Here is a 17,449-nt window from a genome sequence, read left to right as displayed (position 1 = left end):
CCCAGCTTCCTTCACGAAGTGCGGTAAAATCTGATGTTCAGCTGTGAGTCCGAGTCATATTTTGTTGAGTAAGAGAATTATAAATAAACTTGTGTTAAACTGTGAACCGGTTTAGCCCTTTGTTCATCTCGCAAATGAAATGAAATGAAATGAAAATAGCTTATTGTCACAAGTAGGCTTCAAATGAAGTTACTGTGAAAAGCCCCTAGTCGCCACATTCCGGCGCCTGTTCGGGGAGGCTGGTACGGGAATTGAACCGTGCTGCTGGCCTGCCTTGGTCTGCTTTAAAAGCCAGCGATTTAGCCCAGTGTGCTGAATCAGCCCCCAAATAAGGGCACCTGGGTAAATCTTTTAAGTAAACTGGTCGAAAGTATCAGAGGTTTGACAAGTACAACACAAGAGGGCATCGAGCGAGCGGACATAGGCTCTTATGTGGCCAAGATGTTGGAACAGCTAATGGGCAGCTCAACCGGCCCCGGGAGATCGATGGGCACATTGGGCGCTGATGAGGAAGCCGCAGAGAGCGACGGTAGCGAGGCTATATCGGTTTTGGGATAAAGTGCAGATCTTGCGGTGGGCCAGGGAAATCCGGTAACTGTGAAGGTAACAAGCTCCGGGTATACCAGGATCTGGGTGAGGAACTGGCAAAGAGGAGAGCTGGATTCAACTGGGTCAAGGCTGCCCTCTTTAAGGGGGTGAAGTTTGGGATGCTGTACCCGGACCGCCTTTTGGTGACTCACAATGGCCGCGAGTATTATTTTGGAACACCGGATAAAGCAACGGAGCTTTTGAGAGACAATGAACTCGCAGGGGAGGAAGGACATCGGAGGAAATGTGAGGTGGTGTTGGTTCTCCATGCCCCTCTTTTTGTCGTATTGCTCGGTGGTCTTTTTGGGGCGATGGTCAGGGGAGAACCTCTCTTCTCTTAGGGGCTGTTTAGCTTTTTCAAAGGGTTCTTTGGTGGGAGGCCAGAGGGTGGTGGATTGTGTACACCCTTTTTTTCTTCTTTTCATTGTGATTGTTGTTTGCACTATGGCATTGTGCGGGGGGTGGGGGTATGGGATTGTTGTTTTGTTTAGGGGGGGGGGGGGGAACTGCTGACAGTGGTGGGGCTGTTGTGGTGCAATAAGGAGGGAGTTGGTGACGGTGGACGGGCTGCGGGGCGTGGGCTGGCCCAAGAAGGGCTGATCGGCAGGAGAGGGGAGCAAGGTGCCCCCAACCAGGCTTGTCACATGGAATGTGAGAGGGTCGAATGGGCTGGTAAAACGGTCGCGCTTGTTCGCACACCTGCAGAGCTGAAAGACAGATATGGCATTTCTTCAGGAAACATATTTGAAGATTGGGGATCAGACTAGACTGTGGAAGGTTGGGCAGGTTTTTCACTCGGGGTTAGATATGAAGACGCGGGGACTCCACAAGCCCGATGGTGGTGGCAGCCTGAGGGTGCGGGGACCGTGGTGGCTGTACCTCAGGTTGGAGGGTACCTCAGTCTGTCGCCGATTTGTGGGAGCCATAGATTTGAACGGGGTGCCGGGGGGGGGGGGCTTGTTTCCGGGGGTGGCGGCGGGCACGGATCGAACAGTTTGGGGATCTATTTGTGGGGGACAGCTTCTTGAGCCAAGAGAAATTGGAAGAGTATGAGCTCCCCAGTGGGAATGGGCTCCGGTACTTGCAGATACGGGATTATGTCAGGAAGCAGGTGTCGTCCTTTGCCGACCTGCCGGCCCCGGGTCTGCAGGACAACGTGGTGTCGAAAACAGGAGTTGCCGAGAGTAGGGCGTGGGTGATTTATAAGGAATTCATGCATTGGGAGGGAGCCATGATAGGAGAAGTAGAATGGAAGTGGGAGAGAGGTTGTGGCTGGGTTATGGGAGGAGACTTGGAAGAGAGTGAACACATCCTGTGTGTGCTAGGCTTAACTTTATTCAATGTGGTTCACAGGGCACATAATGAGCAGGTCCTTTGAGGGGGTGGAGGACAGGTGTGGATGGTGCATGGGGGAGCCTGTGAACCCAGTCCACATGTTTTGGGCTTGCCTGAAGCTGGAGGGATTCTGGCGGGGGATTCACTGACGTTATGTCCGAGCTATTGAAGGAGAAGGTTGTCCCGAGTCCCGAAGGGGTGATTTTCGGAGTTTTGGAAGACCCGGGAGTCCAGGAGGCAGGAGAGGCCGCCGTCTTGGCCTTTGCCTCCCTAGTAGCCCGGAGATGGATTTTGCTGGGGCGGGGAGACTCGTGGGTGCCGAAGCCGGGGGTGTGGTTAAGTGACCTCACGGGATCCCTCAAACTGGAAAAAAATCAAGTTCGTCTTGAGAGGGTCTGTGGGGGAGTTTGCCTGGAGATGGAAGTCGTTTATTGACTTCTTCAATGGTAGCTAAGACATCAGCAATGGGGCAGGGGGCGTTATAGAGGGTAAAAACGGGAGAGGCAGGGCAATATATATATACACGCGCAAAAATATTTTTAAAAAAAACTTTATCCAGATTTCTTTTCATTGAATTCAAATTTCACCATCTGCCATGGCAGAATTCGACCCAAAACACCAGAGCATGACTCTGGGTGTTTGGATTACTAGTTCAACGGCAATACCACTATCTCCTCTTTTAACTTGCAACTTGGTGTATAACAGGTACTGTTTGCAAGAATAGCAGTTATGAATATTGGTCTTTTCTTTAAAAATCAGGAAATTTAAAGATCAACATTCAGAACATAAATGTTGTGAAAGAAAAGGATTTGCATTTATACAGCACCTCAGGTAAAGTGCTTCACAGACAATTTGAGCCCATTTGAAGTGTAGTCATTCTTGTAATTGAGGAGAATTGGATTTGTTTATGGTCATGTGTACAGAGTACAGTGAAAAGTATTTTTCTGCGAGGAGCTCAAACAGATCATTTGGTACATGAAAAGAAAATACATAATAGGGCAACACAAGGTGCACAATGTTAATACATAGACACCGGCATCGGGTGAAGCATACAGGAGTGTAGTATTAATCAGGTCAGTCCATGAGAGGATTGTTTAGGAGTCTGGTAACAGCGGGGAAGAAGTTGTTTTTGAATTTATTTGTGCGTGTTCTCAGACGCTTGAATCTCCTGCTCGATGGAAGAAGTTGGAAGAGGGAGTAAGCCAGGTAGGAAAGGTCTTTGATTATGCTGCCCACTTTCCCAAGACAGTGGGGGGTGTAGACAGAGTCAATGGATGGGAGGCGGGTTTGTGTGCTGGACTGGGTGGTGTTCACCACTCTCTGATGTTTCTTGCGGTCTTGGGCTGAGCAGTTGCCATACCAGGCTGTGATACAGCCAGATAGGATGCTTTCTATGGTGCATCTGTAAAAGTTGGTAAGAGTCAGTGTGGACATGATGAATTTCCTTAGTTTCCTGAGGAAGTCTAGGCGCTGTTGAGCTTTCTTGGACGTGGGTGGACCAGGATAGATTTTTGGTGATGTGCACACCTAGGAATTTGAAGCTGTCAACCATCTCCACCTCGGCTCCGTTGATGCAGACATGGGTGTGTACAGTACTTTGATTCCTGAGGTCAATGGCCAGCTCTTTAGTTTTGCTGGCATTGAGAGAGAGATTGTTGTTACACCACTCCACTAGGTTCTCTATCTCCCTCCTGTATTCTGACTCGTTATGCGAGTTCCGACCCACTATGGTTGTGGCATCAGCAAACTTGTAGATGGAGTTGGAACCAAATTTTGCCACGCAGTCGAGGCAAGGAGTATAGTAGTGGGCTAAGTACGCAGCTTTGCGGGTCTCCAGTATGGAGGATTATCATGGAGGAGGTGTTGTTACTGATTGTGGTATATGGGTCAGAAAGTCGAATGGGGATAAAGGGGTCTTTTTCAGCCTGGCAGTCAGTGACTAGTGGTGTACCTCAGGGGTCTGTGCTGGACCACAACTTTTCACAATATACATTAATGATCTGGAAGGAACTGAAGGCACTGTTGCTAAGTTTGCAGATGATACAAAGATCTGTAGAGGGACAGGTAGTATTGAGGAAGTAAGGGGTTGCAGAAGGATTTGGACAGGCTAGGAGAGTGGGCAATGAAGTGGCAGATGAAATATAATGTGGAAAAGTGTGAGGTTACGCACTTTGGAAGGAGGAATTTAGGCATAGACTATTTACTAAATGGGAAAATGCTTAGGATATCAGAAGCACAAAGGGACTTGGGAGTCCTTGTTCACAATTCTCTTAAGGTTAAAGTGCAGGTTCAGTTGGCAGTTAGGAAGACAAATGCAATGTTACCATTCATGTCATAGAATACATAGAACATAGACCAGTACAGCACAGTACAGGCCCTTCAGCCCACGATGTTGTGCTGACAATTTATCCGAATCTAAGATCAACCTAACCTACACCCCTTCAATTTACTGCTGTCAATGTGCCTGTCTAAGAGTCACTTGAATGTCGCTAATGACTATGACTCCCCCACCTCTGCTGGCAGTGCATTCCACACACCCACCACTCTGTGTAAAGAACCTACCTCTGACATCTCCCCTATACCTTCCTCCAATCACCTTAAAATTATGTCCCCTCGTGGCAGCCATTTCCACCCTGGGGAAAAGTCTCTGGCTATCCACTCTATCCGTGCCTCTCATCACCTTGTAGAACATTACAGCGCAGTACAGGCCCTTCAGGCCTCGATGTTGCGCCGACCTGTGAAACCACTCTAAAGCCCATCTACACTATTCCCTCATCCTCCATATGTCTATCCAATGCCCATTTGAATGCCCTTCGTGTTGGCGAGTCCACTACTGTTGCAGGCAGGGCATTCCATGCCCTTACTACTCTCGGAGTAAAGAACCTACCTCTGTCATCTGTCCTATATCTATCTCCCCCAATTTAAAGCTATGTCACCTCGTGCTAGACTTCACCATCCGAGGAAAAAGGCTCTCACTGTCCACCCTATCCAATCCTCTGATCATCTTGTATGCCACAATTAAGTCACCTCTTAACCTTCTTCTCTCTAACGAAAACAGCCTCAAGTCCCTCAGCTTTCCCTCATAAGATCTTCCCTCCATACCAGGCACCATTCTGGTAATTCTCCTCTGCACCCTTTCCAATGCTTCCACATCCTTCCTATAATGCGGCGACTAGAATTGCACGCAATACTCCAAATGTGGCCGCACCAGAGTTTTGTACAGCTGCAACATGACCTCATGGCTCCGAAACTCAATCCCTCTACCAATAAAAGCTAACACACCGTACGCCTTCTTAACAACTCTCTCAACCTGGGTGGCAACTTTCAGGGATCTATGTACATGGACACCGAGATCTCTCTGCTCATCCACACTGCCAAGCATCTTACCATCAGCTCAGTACTCTGTCTTCCTGTTATTTCTTCCAAAATGAATTACCTCACACTTTTCTGCATTAAACTCCATTTGCCACCTCTCAGTCCAGCGCTGCAGCTTATCTATGTCCCTCTGTAACTTGTAACATCCTTCCGCACTGTCCACAACTCCACCGACTTTAGTGTCATCTGCAAATTTACTCACCCATCCTTCTGCGCCCTCCTCCAGGTCATTTATAAAAATGACAAACAGCAGTGGCCCCAAAACAGATCCTTGTGGTACACCACTAGTAACTGGACTCCAGTCTGAACATTTCCCATCAACCACCACCCTTTGTCTTCTTCCAGCTAGCCAATTTCTGATCCAAACTACTAAATCACCCTGAATCCCATGCCTCCGTATTTTCTGCAGTAGCCTACCGTGGGGAACCTTATCAAACGTTTTACTGAAATCCATATACACCACATCAACTGCTTTACCCTCATCCACCTGTTTGGTCACCTTCTCAAAGAACTCAATAAGGTTTGTGAGGCACGACCTACCCTTCACAAAACCGTGTTGACTATCTCTAATCAAATTATTCCTTTCCAGATGATTATACATCCTATCTCTCATAAGCCTTTCCAAGATTTTGCCCACAACAGAAGTAAGGCTCACTGGTCTATAGTTACCAGGATTGTCTCTACTCCCCTTCTTGAACAAGGGGACAACATTTGCTATCCTCCAGTCTTCTGGCACTATTCCTGTAGACAAAGATGACTTAAAGATCAAAGCCAAAGGCTCAGCAATCTCCTCCCTAGCTTCCCAGAGAATCCTAGGATAAATCCCATCCGGCCCAGGGGACTTATCTATTTTCACACTTTCCAGAATTGCTAACACCTCCTCCTTATGAACCTCAAGCCCTTCCAGTCTAGTAGCCTGAATCTCAGCATTCTCCTCGACAACACTATCTTTTTCCTGTGTGAATACTGACGAAAAATATTCATTTAGCACCTCTCCTATCTCCTCGGACTCCACACATAACTTCCCGCTACTGTCCTTGACTGGCCCTACTCTTACCCTAGTCATTCTTTTATTCCTGACATATCTATAGAAAGCTTTAGGGTTATCCTTGATCCTACCTGCCAAAGACTTCTCATGTCTGTACACCTCTATCAAGTCACCTCTCTGCCTTCTTCGCTCCAATGAGAAAAGTCCTAGCTCCCTCAACCTTTCTTCACAAGACATGCCCTCCAGTCCATGCAGCATCTGGTAAATCTCCTCTGTACCCTCTCCAAAGCATCACATCCTTCCTATAATGAAGCGACCAGAACTGGACACAATATTCCAAGTGTGGTCTAACTAGAGTTTTATAAAGCTCCAGCAAAACCCCGCGGCTCTTAAACTCAATCCCCCCTGTTAATGAAAGCCAACACACCATACGCCTTCTTAACAACCCTATCAACCTGGGAGGCAACTTTGAGGGATCTATGTACATGGAGCCCAAGATCCCTCTGTTCCTCCACACTTCCAAGAATCCTGCCTTTACCCCTGTATTCAGCATTTAAATTCGACCTTCCAAAATGAATCACTTCACATTTATCAAGGTTGAACTCCACCTGCCACTTCTCAGCCCAGCTCTGCATCCTGTCAATGTCCTGTTGTAACCTGCAACAACCCTCAACACTATCTACAACTCCACCAACCTTTGTGTCCTCGGCAAACTTACTAACCCACCCTTCCATTTCCTCATCCAAGTCATTTATAAAAACCACAAAGACCAAGGATATACTTCTGAAGCTGTAGAAGGCTCTGGTCAGACCCCATTTGGAGTATTGCGAGTTGTTTTGGAACCAGTGTCTAAGGAAAGATGTGCTGGCCTTGGAAAGGGTCCAGAGGAGGTTCACAAGAATGAACCCTGGAATGAACAGCTTGTCGTATGAGGAACAGTTGAGGACCCTGGGTCTGTACTCGTTGGAGCTTAGAAGGATGAGGAGGGATCTTATTGAAACTTACAGGATATTGCGAGGCCTGGATAGAGTGGAAGTGGAGAGGATGTTTCCACTTGTAGGAAAAACCTGAAACAGAGGACACAATCTCAGACTAAAGGGATGATCCATTAAAACAGAGATGAGGAGGAATTTCTTCAGCCAGAGGGTGGTGAATCTGTGGAACCCTTTACCTCAGAAGGCTGTAGAGGCCAAATCACTGAGTGCCTTTAAGACCGAGATAGATAGGTTCTTGATTAATAAGGGGATCAGGGGTTATGGGGCGAAGGCAGGAGAATGGGGATGAGAAAAATATCAGCCATGATTGAATGGCGGAGCAGACCTGATGGGCTGAGTGGCCTAATTCTGCTTCTATGTCTTATCCAGTTGCAGAATGAGGAGCCAAGTCCTAGGTTTTGAGTGGTGACCACACATTAAAAATTCAGTGGTGACCAGTGGTAACTTTGGGATGTCTCAAGTTGACAAAAGGCACTATATAAATGCGAGTCTTTCTTCCGTTCTGATCAAATCAACACAATAAAAATTAGTTTCCATTACATATCACAGGTTTAACCAATTTGGATCATTCATAGAATTCACAGTGCAGAAGGGGGCCATTCGGCCCAGCGAGTCTGCACCGGCTCTTGGAAAGAGCACCCGACCCAAGGTCAACACTTCCACCCTATCCCCACAACCCAGTAACCCCACCCAACACTAAGGGCAATTTTGGACACTAAGGGCAATTTATCATGGCCAATCCACTTAACCTGCACATCTTTGGACTGTGGGAGGAAACCGGAGCACCCGGAGGAAACCCACGCACACACGGGGAGGATGTGCAGACTCCGCACAGACAGTGACCTAAGCTTGAATCGAACCTGGGACCTTGGAGCTGTGAAGCAATTGTGCTATCCACAATGCTACCGTGCTGCCCTTATTCTATCAATAATTTGCAACTCTGTACAGCACAAGTACCCAACACCATATCACACACAATAGAAAGGGTGTGACTGCACAAGAAAGAATGCAGAGGAGTTTCACCAGGATGTTGCCTGGGCTGGAGTGTTTCAGCTATGAAGAAAGGCTGATTAGGCTTGGGTTGTTTTCCTGAGAGCAGAGAAGGTTGAGGGGGGCAAAGTTATGTGGGATATACAGGGTATATAGTATGTTCCCCTTAGTAGAGGGGCCAATAAACAGGGACATAGATTTAAGGTAAGGGGCAGGTGACTTAGAGGGGATTTGAGGAAAATACTTTTCACCCAGAGAGTGGTGGGAATCCTGAACTCCCTGCATAAAAGGGTGATAGAGGCGAGAAAACGCTCAACATTTTGATGAGCACTTGAAAACACCATAGAATACAAGGCTACAGACCAAGTGCTGGAAATTCGGATTAGAATAGATGGTGGGCGGAGACACAACGGCCAAAGGGGCTCTTTCCGTACTGTAAAACTTTTATGACTATTTTCCTACCCTAGTCTGGCCCGCTCATTAATGGATTGGTCAGTTTATAGAGCCAGCGTCAAAAAGGAGCCTAAATTAGAAGTGAATCCAATGGAGAATGTTGCCAACGTAGAAAACAATATTGGCCATCAATTTGAGGGTCAGGAGGATTAAAAATCAATTTAAAAGACCAAATTGCATTTATTATCGAACAGATTCCACATACAAAACATGTGTAAGCATGACTCCGGGTATTTAATATTTGTGGCTAAAATTCCATTTCCAATATATTGATTACATGAACCAAATAATCAATCTTTAGTCATCTGGAACTTCATCCATCGAGCGCTCTATCCAAGAGATTGCTTTGGCCAACGAGCAAGCATCTGGAGGAGGCCTGCTCCATCGCTCGAGGAAAGTGAATGAGAACCTTTACCTGAATCCCCTAACACCAACACCTTCACTCGCTCCAAAGACGCCATCAGGTCCGCCTCGGGTCCGCCGTGTGAGGTTTTTAAAACAATGTTTCCTCCGCCGAGGGGCGACAATCTATCAGCCTTCACTGTCTGAGTGGCTGACAGTGGGCCCGTCGCCGAGCGGTCTCAATCGGCGGGAGGAGTTAGCACGGTGACGTCGTTCGCCATCCGCCGCGCTGCGCGGTGACGCGAACCTCCACCCGCCGCGGTGACGTGACCCGCCAGTCGCCGCGGTGATGCGAACTGGCCGTCGCCGCACTGCGCGGTGACGTACCCATCTTCCCACCGCGCGGCGCCAGCCGGGTAACGTGGTGGTGTTTCTTCAGATGATATAGTTGTAACGTGTGGTGAGTATTTATTTAAAGATTGAAATTATTTTACTGCCATTAATACATTTAATGTCTAACGCAGCTGTTAAAATTTCCTCGCTTCACTGGCTCCGTTTGCCGGCTCTTGTGTTAATTAGTATTGTGTTTAGTGTCGAACTGATCAGTGACCATTTGTTGAAAAACTTGCATTCATTGTATTTTTTAAATACTTCACCTGAGGGTATCTTAGTTTATTTGATTTGTTCATGTTCTGTAATGTGATGTAGCATTTAAGTTTCGGTATTTACATTGAGCGAGGTGGAATTTAGAAGAACTGCATGAGATGGTTGTGGTTTAATTATACTGGGAGTAAACTATTTAAAGGTTAAAATACTCGGGGGGGTTTGGATGATCTCCTAAACAACCAGGGCAAATCCCCAGTGTATTGCACAGCTTTTGAATGAATCTTGAGCGCTGTTCCCTTGTAACCAGACGTGAAGTCTTAATGTCCCCATTTATTTGAAAGTAGATGAGTATGGAATCAATGTTTGTGGGCCTCCATGCAAAGATCTGTGCTCCGAAAGCTAGAGATTCAAAACAAACCTGTTGGACTTTCACCTGCTGTTGTAAGACTTCTTACTATTAACAATAAGACAACACTGGTAGCACAAGTGGCTAGCACTGTGACTTCTTGCGCCAGGTCCCAGGTTTGATAAGTGGGTCGGTGCAGACTCAATGGGCCAAATGGCCTTCCTCCGCACTGTATGATTTATGTATCTATGTAACAATTTTAAAGGGTGGTCTTATCCTGGGGTGGAGTGTTACTGAATCTGGTGTCAGATAATATTGGATAACATAGACATAGGACATAGAAATATACAGCACAGAACAGGCCCTTCGGCCCACGATGTTGTGCCGAACTTTTGTCCTAGATTAAGAATAAATTAATCTACACCCCATCATTCTACCGTGATCCATGTACCTATCCAATAGCCACTTGAAGGTCCCTAATGTTTCCAACTCAACTACTTCGAGGCAGTGCATTCCATGCCCCCACTACTCTCTGGGTAAAGAACCTACCTCTGACATCCCCCCTATATCTTCCACCATTCACCTTAAATCTATAACATGCTTCAGTATACTTGGGTGTTGTCTGATTGACAAATAAGTTCATTTCTATCAGTGTTTAGTCTAACTACATTTGATTGTCTTTGCGCACTAGCTCCGTGAAATTAAACTGTGATTTGACATTTATAATTCTTCAGAAATTGTAAACTTTTCTACCTTGTACAGATAGACAAAGACTGCAATCCTTGTCTGTGTACCAGAAATAGAATGGAGGAGTCAAACACTAGCATCCAGTGGTGCTTTGCCACCACAAGTTTGAACATGTTCTCAATCTCTTTTTTTAACTTTTTGTTACCGTATTGCGTCTTGTCTATCTTTCCAACTAGATTACTTCGCTTGCATTTTATGAGGTTTCTGCACTCTCAGCCTATATCAGTGTTTATCAGAAAATTGCAGGTAATTTAAGCATCTATCAACTGAGCAAAGGCCTATGGAATCTGCTTATGTTTAGGTTAAGCTGGGTGACACAGCGGCACAGTGGTTAGCACCGCTGCCTCACAGCGCTGAGGACCTGGGTTCGATCCCGACCCCGGGTCACTATCTTTGTGGAGTTTGTACGTTCTCCCCCTGTCTGTGTGGGTTGCACCCCACAACCCAAAGATATGCAGGGTAGGTGGATTAGCCACTCTTTTGCGGTCCACCAACAACATAGAAGAAAGGAGACAAACTTAGGGACAAAGTAAAAAGGGCCGCTCCTGTTAATAAAGATAAACAGAAACTTAAAAGCATCAAATAAGAGTGCAATTAAAGGGGTCAATAAAGCACCCCAACCCCTGCAGAGCCCACCGGGCATGGAAGGTCTCGTAATGCATGTGGACACCGCATGCTCTCTTTCTAGAGACACCCCACTGCGAATGTAGCCACGGAAGAAGGGCAAACAGTCTGGTAGGTAACCCCCTCGGTCGCCTGCTGCCTGGACCTATAAATGGTGCGCTTTGCCAGGCCCAGGAGCAGGTTCACAAGGATGTTCTCCGTCTTTCCTGCCCCTCTCCACATCGGGTGCCCATAGATCAGGAGCGTGGGGCTGAAGTGCAAACAAAACTTCAACAAAAGATTTGATAGAAAACAAATAAGGGAGTGTAGCCTAAAACATGTAACATAGACAGGCTCTTTGGGAGTCCATGAACCAGTGCAATACAGCACTGATGCATGCAACACCCTCCATCCCAGGTCCCCAAGATTGACTGGGAGGACTCCTCCGTAGAGGGACCTCCACCGCCAGTCGGCAACAAGGCATGCTATGGCGGGTCCGTGCAACGGGCGAGCGAAAGGAGGTGAAGGGTGTGCAGCAGCAGCAGCCTGTACAGGAACCCCTCTGTGCAGTGCGAAAAAGCACGGAGGGCATTTCCGCGAGGCGGCTAGGACTGTGGGGCACCAGCCCCTAAGAGAGGTTTCGGGGCCTGGGGCCGGTGTGGAATTCCGTCTGGGCAGGGGTTTGCCCAGAGAGAATGCCACCACACAGCTGTGCATCCTCCAGACTGCGAGTGCCATCGGGTCTGAGCACGACCGTTGTGAGGACTCGGTTGGCATTGGCCACGAGATAGATGTCCACCGCCGCGCATTGTGCTAACTCGTGGTGTCATCCAGCCCACTCCTCCACCACCCAGCATGTCCCCGATCCTGGTCACCCCAGCAGCCACAGGTCGCTCCTCCGCCAGCCACTTGAAATGGTGGAGGTGCGGATTCCTGAGTAGCGGCCCCCTGACGACAGCCACCACTCCAGACGGGTGAGAGCTGCAGTGCAAGGCGACCATGTTTTAGACTTTGAGCAGGTCATGGTAAAAGACAGGCCACGCCTGCAGAGGGTAACGAAAAACCCTCCAGATCTATGAACGGGAGCTGCGCGTCATAATTCAGGCTGTGCACCTGGCGGAAGAAATGTGTCGCCAACACGCACCATCATGGAGGGGGCTCAACATAAAGATATCGCTGCAGGGTCTGAAGGCAGAAGGTCGCCCCCTGAGTCCGAAGGCCCACCAGCGCCTGGCCGCTCTCCCTTCGCAGGAGACTCAGAACCTCAGTAGCGATCCACTGCAGTCTCTTGTCCCAGAAGAACTCTACAAGCATTCTCTGGATCCTTGGGACAAAGTCAGGGGGAGGGGCCAAAGTGACCAGCCGGTAACACAACATGGAGGCTATCAGCTGGTTTATGACGAGGACTCGACCCCTGTAAGATAGCATTCTGAGCAGTCCTGTCCAGCGTCTCAAGCGAGCGGTGACGTTGGCCTCCCAACTCCTGCCAGTTAGCTGGCCAGGATTCCTCAGCCGGGCAAAGATGGACTCCCAAGTAGAGGAGGCTGATCCTGCTCCAGGTGAAAGGCCTGAGCTCCTCTGGGAGGGGGTCCACCTGCTACGGACCGACCAGGTATCCGGAACACTTGATCCAGTTGATCCTGGCAGAGGATGTGGCGGAGAGCACAGCCTTGCACTCTCAAATCCTCCACAGCTCAGCAGGGTCTGTGAACATGAGAGGACCACCCCAATGCTTGTCCCGCGCATAAGCAGTCCCGACAACCTCCTCTGCAGGAAGCACAGGAAAGGCTCCATGCAAATAGAATAGAGTTGGCCAGACAAGGGGCAGCTCTGACGCACCCCTCTCCCAAAGTGAAGGGGTGCTGTCACGAGAGGAGTGGGCACTGTAGAAGCTTCGAATTTGGGCTCCGACTTCCTCCAGATCCAAGACGAGGGACCCTTCATCAGCCAGCAGCGTAAGGGGCTGCTGACGAAACCCGTGCCTTTTTTCCAGTGAGTAGGTGAAGGGGGAGCTGCGGTCCATGGCCTTAAGGATCTGGATCGGCTTCTTCTGTTGCTAACTTTTGGTTGGTTCAATTGGCTCTGTTTTATAACCTTATGCCAGGTATCTTTATGATACCGCCACGAGGTTCAAGTTCAAGTAATGATCAATAACTCAATACACCAATTAGTAAGTTTCAAATCAAAGCACATTTATTATACACAGTAAATCGCTACCCATGCATAAATTCTACTTCTAAGCTACTTCTACAACTAACAGGCCTATACTTAGCTTCGGACTGGCCCACCAGGTCAGGGGAACAAGTGGCCTTTCGTTCGGGTTCTGAGTCTGCGGGATTCAAAAGCTGGTATGGACTGGTAGCTAGGAGCGCCTATCTCGTAGCGAGCGTTGACTTAAGACTTACGGTCTTTTGGCGTCAGCTGAACAGGTCACGTTCAAGGGTTGGTTCGCGTTGCTGAGTGACCCTGTCAAGAAGGACGATTTGAACTTGGGGGCTTAACTTTATAGTCCCCAGGGGCTTCCCGCCTTTCGCTTGGTTCGATTTCTCCAATACTGGAGCGGTTCCCTGATCGATGGGCGGTCTTGAGGTGTCCGTTAACCTCTTGTGTTGGCTCCTGCTGGCGCCGAGGAGTCTGGCGTGGTCTTGTTTAACCCAAATGTTTCGATTGTTCCCGGGGATCGCTCATTAGTATGTAGATGGCTACTTCATTATTATGCAGATGGCTGCTTGTATCGATGCTGTCTGGGCTTTTGCAGAGTTTAATACACAGTAAATGTGCACCTGCTAGTTTCTGCCTCTGTTGGCTGAATTTCCCTTCAGCCTTTGCTGTTCTCCATTTTACTTCATGAGTTGGCCAACCCAGGTGGCTACACTCCCTCCTTGTGATCCTAACGCAAAGCATGAAGGATCACATAACTGCGACGTTCTTCATTCCCTGACCCGGTGAGCACTCTTCTATGGCCTCTACACTGACCATAACTATGCAAGACAATTCTGAGGGGCGCTATGTCAAACAGGGACATGCATTACAAAATAAGAAAATCGGAACCTCTAACTATCCTTAATAAACTACACTCACTCAAACATTCCATCACACTAACTTCCTAAACAATACACACAAAATCATAGCAGCATTATATACATTTTTCTGGCTTGGCAGTCAAGCTCAGGATTGTACAATCGTTCATGAAACATTTCTTTGTTCACAACAAAAAAACGCAAACGAATGTTCTTTATTATAGATCGCGGGGGTCTGGTCATATCCGAAAATAGGGGATCTTATCCTATATACCGGGGTGCGAGCGCGGTAGGCTCTCCTTCTCCATTTGCTCAGACGAATAGTCTGCACGATGCATCAGAGTATCGCCAATACTAGTAGGGATTCTATCAAGTAGGACAGGGAGTACCAGGTTATAAACCTGTCACACCAAGATGATGTGGTGTCGCTTGTGACTGGGCTCTGGGTACTATGGGGAAGTGAATCATTAACGGCTGGGGGGGGTTGAGGTCAGGCGGTTCGCGTTCGCTCGCAACCAAATGTCTATTATGGTGATGAGCCACGCGGAGGATGTCCTCATGGTTCTTCTTCTTTCACTTCTCTTCTCTTCTCTGGTCCTGGAGCTTCTGGAGTTCTGTGGGATCAAGCATAGTGTCTGTTATTATCTTGGTTTAATATCTCATATGATAGCCTGTCTGTCCTTTAGTGCCAATTACTCCCTTTATAATTGGTCACTATGTGTGACTCCCTCATTTTCTTTTCTCCAAAAACCGAATTTCAGGACAAGACACACTTACAAATACTGAACCAGTGCGAGCCGTCTTGCAGACTTTGCGGTTTACCATCCAAATATTTGAGGATGTAAATAGCAGAGGGTTGGCAACCTAAGGGTTACCTCAAAACAAAACAAAACTTTTTGAACAAAACTTGCCGAAATGAGGTGCGTATGGGCCGCGACGGGTAAGATTTGGATGGAGTCCCCGGGTAGGACGGCGACCAATGCTGTGTGTGCCCTACCCGAGCGTAGCTGACCAGAGGGGGGTTCCCAGGCAGGGCAGGTCCCAATGCCGTTTCTCTATTGCCTGAACAACCAGCAAGAAATGCAGTCATCATGGGGGGGTTGCCTCATTGGTTCTTCATTCGAACCAGAAGGGCAGTTACGAACGGGGGTCTGTGTTTCAGTCGACAGCCGAGTTCCTCTGAACTGGCGCCTGGGACATTAACAAGTCTCTGCAGACAAACTAGTTCCTCTGAACTAGCGTCTGGCCAAACTAGTTTCTCTGACTGCCAGTGGGTGTCAGAAGGGTGGGGGCGTGGAAAAAGATTTCCGGTCTAACATACAACATTTAACAGAACAAGTACAAACAACATCAAACATGCTGCAGGTTCCATCAGAAAGGACACCGTTTTCTCCCAAGCGGTTCCTTTTAAAACATCATCTGGACACCTCAGTTATCGGTTGCGAACAGGGTCGCAAAGGGGGTTCTCGTTTTGGGAGTCAGACTCAAAGTCGTCATCTTCTCCCGGATGCCAAACTCTCAAGTGTATCAGGGCTGATAGGGCTGCTTGATGTGATTTGGGATCACTCTCGTCATTCCGGACGAGTCTCTATGAATTATCTCGGTGCCAAAAAGGTGCTGTCTAGTTCTGTGGGGACGGAATCGGGGTCGTCATTGTAGGTCGGTGGTGGGGTTTGTTTAGGAAAGTGATCATGAAGGGATCACTCGAATCGTGGTCAGATTCGCTGGGTGTGGGTCCGGTTGCATGGGGATAGTAGGGAGGCGTGCTGTGGCTATTGTCTGAGTCACAGTCGCTGTCGCTGCTGCTGCAGTCTGTGGGCGTTCCGAGGCGGAGTCTATCGTTCGGGGTGGAGTCGGGGTTGAGTCCGTGGCTGGGCTGGACGTGTTGGGGGAGGGTAGGGTTACGTTGGCTGTGGGTGGGGCGTGGTCTGCTGCATCGAGCATGACGTAGTGTGCGTGGTTAGACTGTGTACCATATGCCTTAAGCTGATTGATATGGAACCACGCAGTCTTTCCATTGGGGTACTTTATTTTGTAGACGGAAGGGCTTACTTTGTCTGCAATGGAGTACGGACCCGAATACTTTGGTGACAGGAATGTGCTGGGGTTGTATACGGAGAGCATGACTTGCTGTCCTACACTGAACTCAGTCGCATGCACTGTCTTATTGAAACAGGCCATGCTCTGTTTCTTTCTTGTGCCCAATTTCACAGCGGCTGCTAGCTGAGCCGTTTTAACATTCGCCACTAATTGTTCTACTGCTTTCTCGTGTGTGAGGGCCGTCACTTCGGGGCTGGTCAAATCTAATCGTAATAAAAATTCTGTGCCTTTCATGGGGCGTCCGGTCATGAGAGTGTGTGGGGTGTAACCTGTGGATGTGGAAACCGTATTTCGCAGAAACATCAGCGCAAAAGGGAGGACTGAATCCCAAGTGGTGTTGTTTTGCTGGACCATTTTTCTGAGGGTTGATTTTAGGGTCCGATTCATGCGCTCCACGATACCACTCGACTGCGGGTGGTATGCAATGTGGCATTTTTGGGTAATGCCAAATATCGTGAGGACGTTCTTCATGACACGACCCGTAAAATGGGAACCTTGGTCGGATTCAATGCTGCGGGGGAGTCCCCATCTCGTAAAGATGTGGTGGGTTAAAATCTTGGCTGTGGTCTTTGCCGTGTTCGTTCTGGATGGGAATGCTTCCACCTATTTTGTAAACATGTCTATCACCACGAGTACATATTTATTATAACCATTCCTGCAAGGGGGCAATGGTCCAATATAATCAATCTGGAGGTTAGTCCAGGGGCCATTAACGGGTCGGGTGTGACTGAGCTGAGCCTTTTTGGAGTATCTGTCTGGGTTGCTCTGGGCACAGATAAGGCAATTCTCAATGTAGTGAGTTACATCGTCTTTTAAACTCGGCCACCAACAGAGCTGCCTGAGGTGGGCTGTAGTGGGATCGATTCCCTGATGTCCATGACTGTCATGGAACAAACAAATGAACTGATTCCTGTCCTGTTCAGGAACCACAAAGAGTGTCTTTTAAAACCACACCGTCATG

The 17,449-nt window shown here is 48.2% G+C and overlaps 2 protein-coding genes across 3 annotated transcripts in view; one reads left to right on the top strand and one right to left on the bottom strand.

Annotated features, from left to right (window-relative positions):
• rabl3 (RAB, member of RAS oncogene family-like 3) overlaps nt 1-9,328 on the bottom strand; it is a 37,029-nt gene extending 27,701 nt beyond the window's left edge. Inside the window, exon 1 of the mRNA XM_072513716.1 lies at nt 9,140-9,328. Coding sequence (XP_072369817.1) covers nt 9,140-9,185 — 46 coding nt within the window. The 5' untranslated portion in view covers nt 9,186-9,328. The remainder of the gene's footprint in view (nt 1-9,139) is intronic.
• An 87-nt stretch (nt 9,329-9,415) lies between these two features.
• The window catches only part of gtf2e1 (general transcription factor IIE, polypeptide 1, alpha), a 112,338-nt gene continuing 104,304 nt past the window's right edge, over nt 9,416-17,449 (top strand). For both annotated transcript variants that reach the window (XM_072513715.1, XM_072513713.1), the window contains exon 1: nt 9,416-9,526. The gene's annotated coding sequence lies outside the window, so the exon portion shown is untranslated. The remainder of the gene's footprint in view (nt 9,527-17,449) is intronic.

This window comes from Scyliorhinus torazame, chromosome 8 (assembly GCF_047496885.1).
Source record: "Scyliorhinus torazame isolate Kashiwa2021f chromosome 8, sScyTor2.1, whole genome shotgun sequence".
Lineage (NCBI taxonomy): Eukaryota > Metazoa > Chordata > Chondrichthyes > Carcharhiniformes > Scyliorhinidae > Scyliorhinus > Scyliorhinus torazame.
Note: the sequence above shows the minus strand (reverse complement) of the source record. Positions and strands in the feature narration are given on the sequence as shown.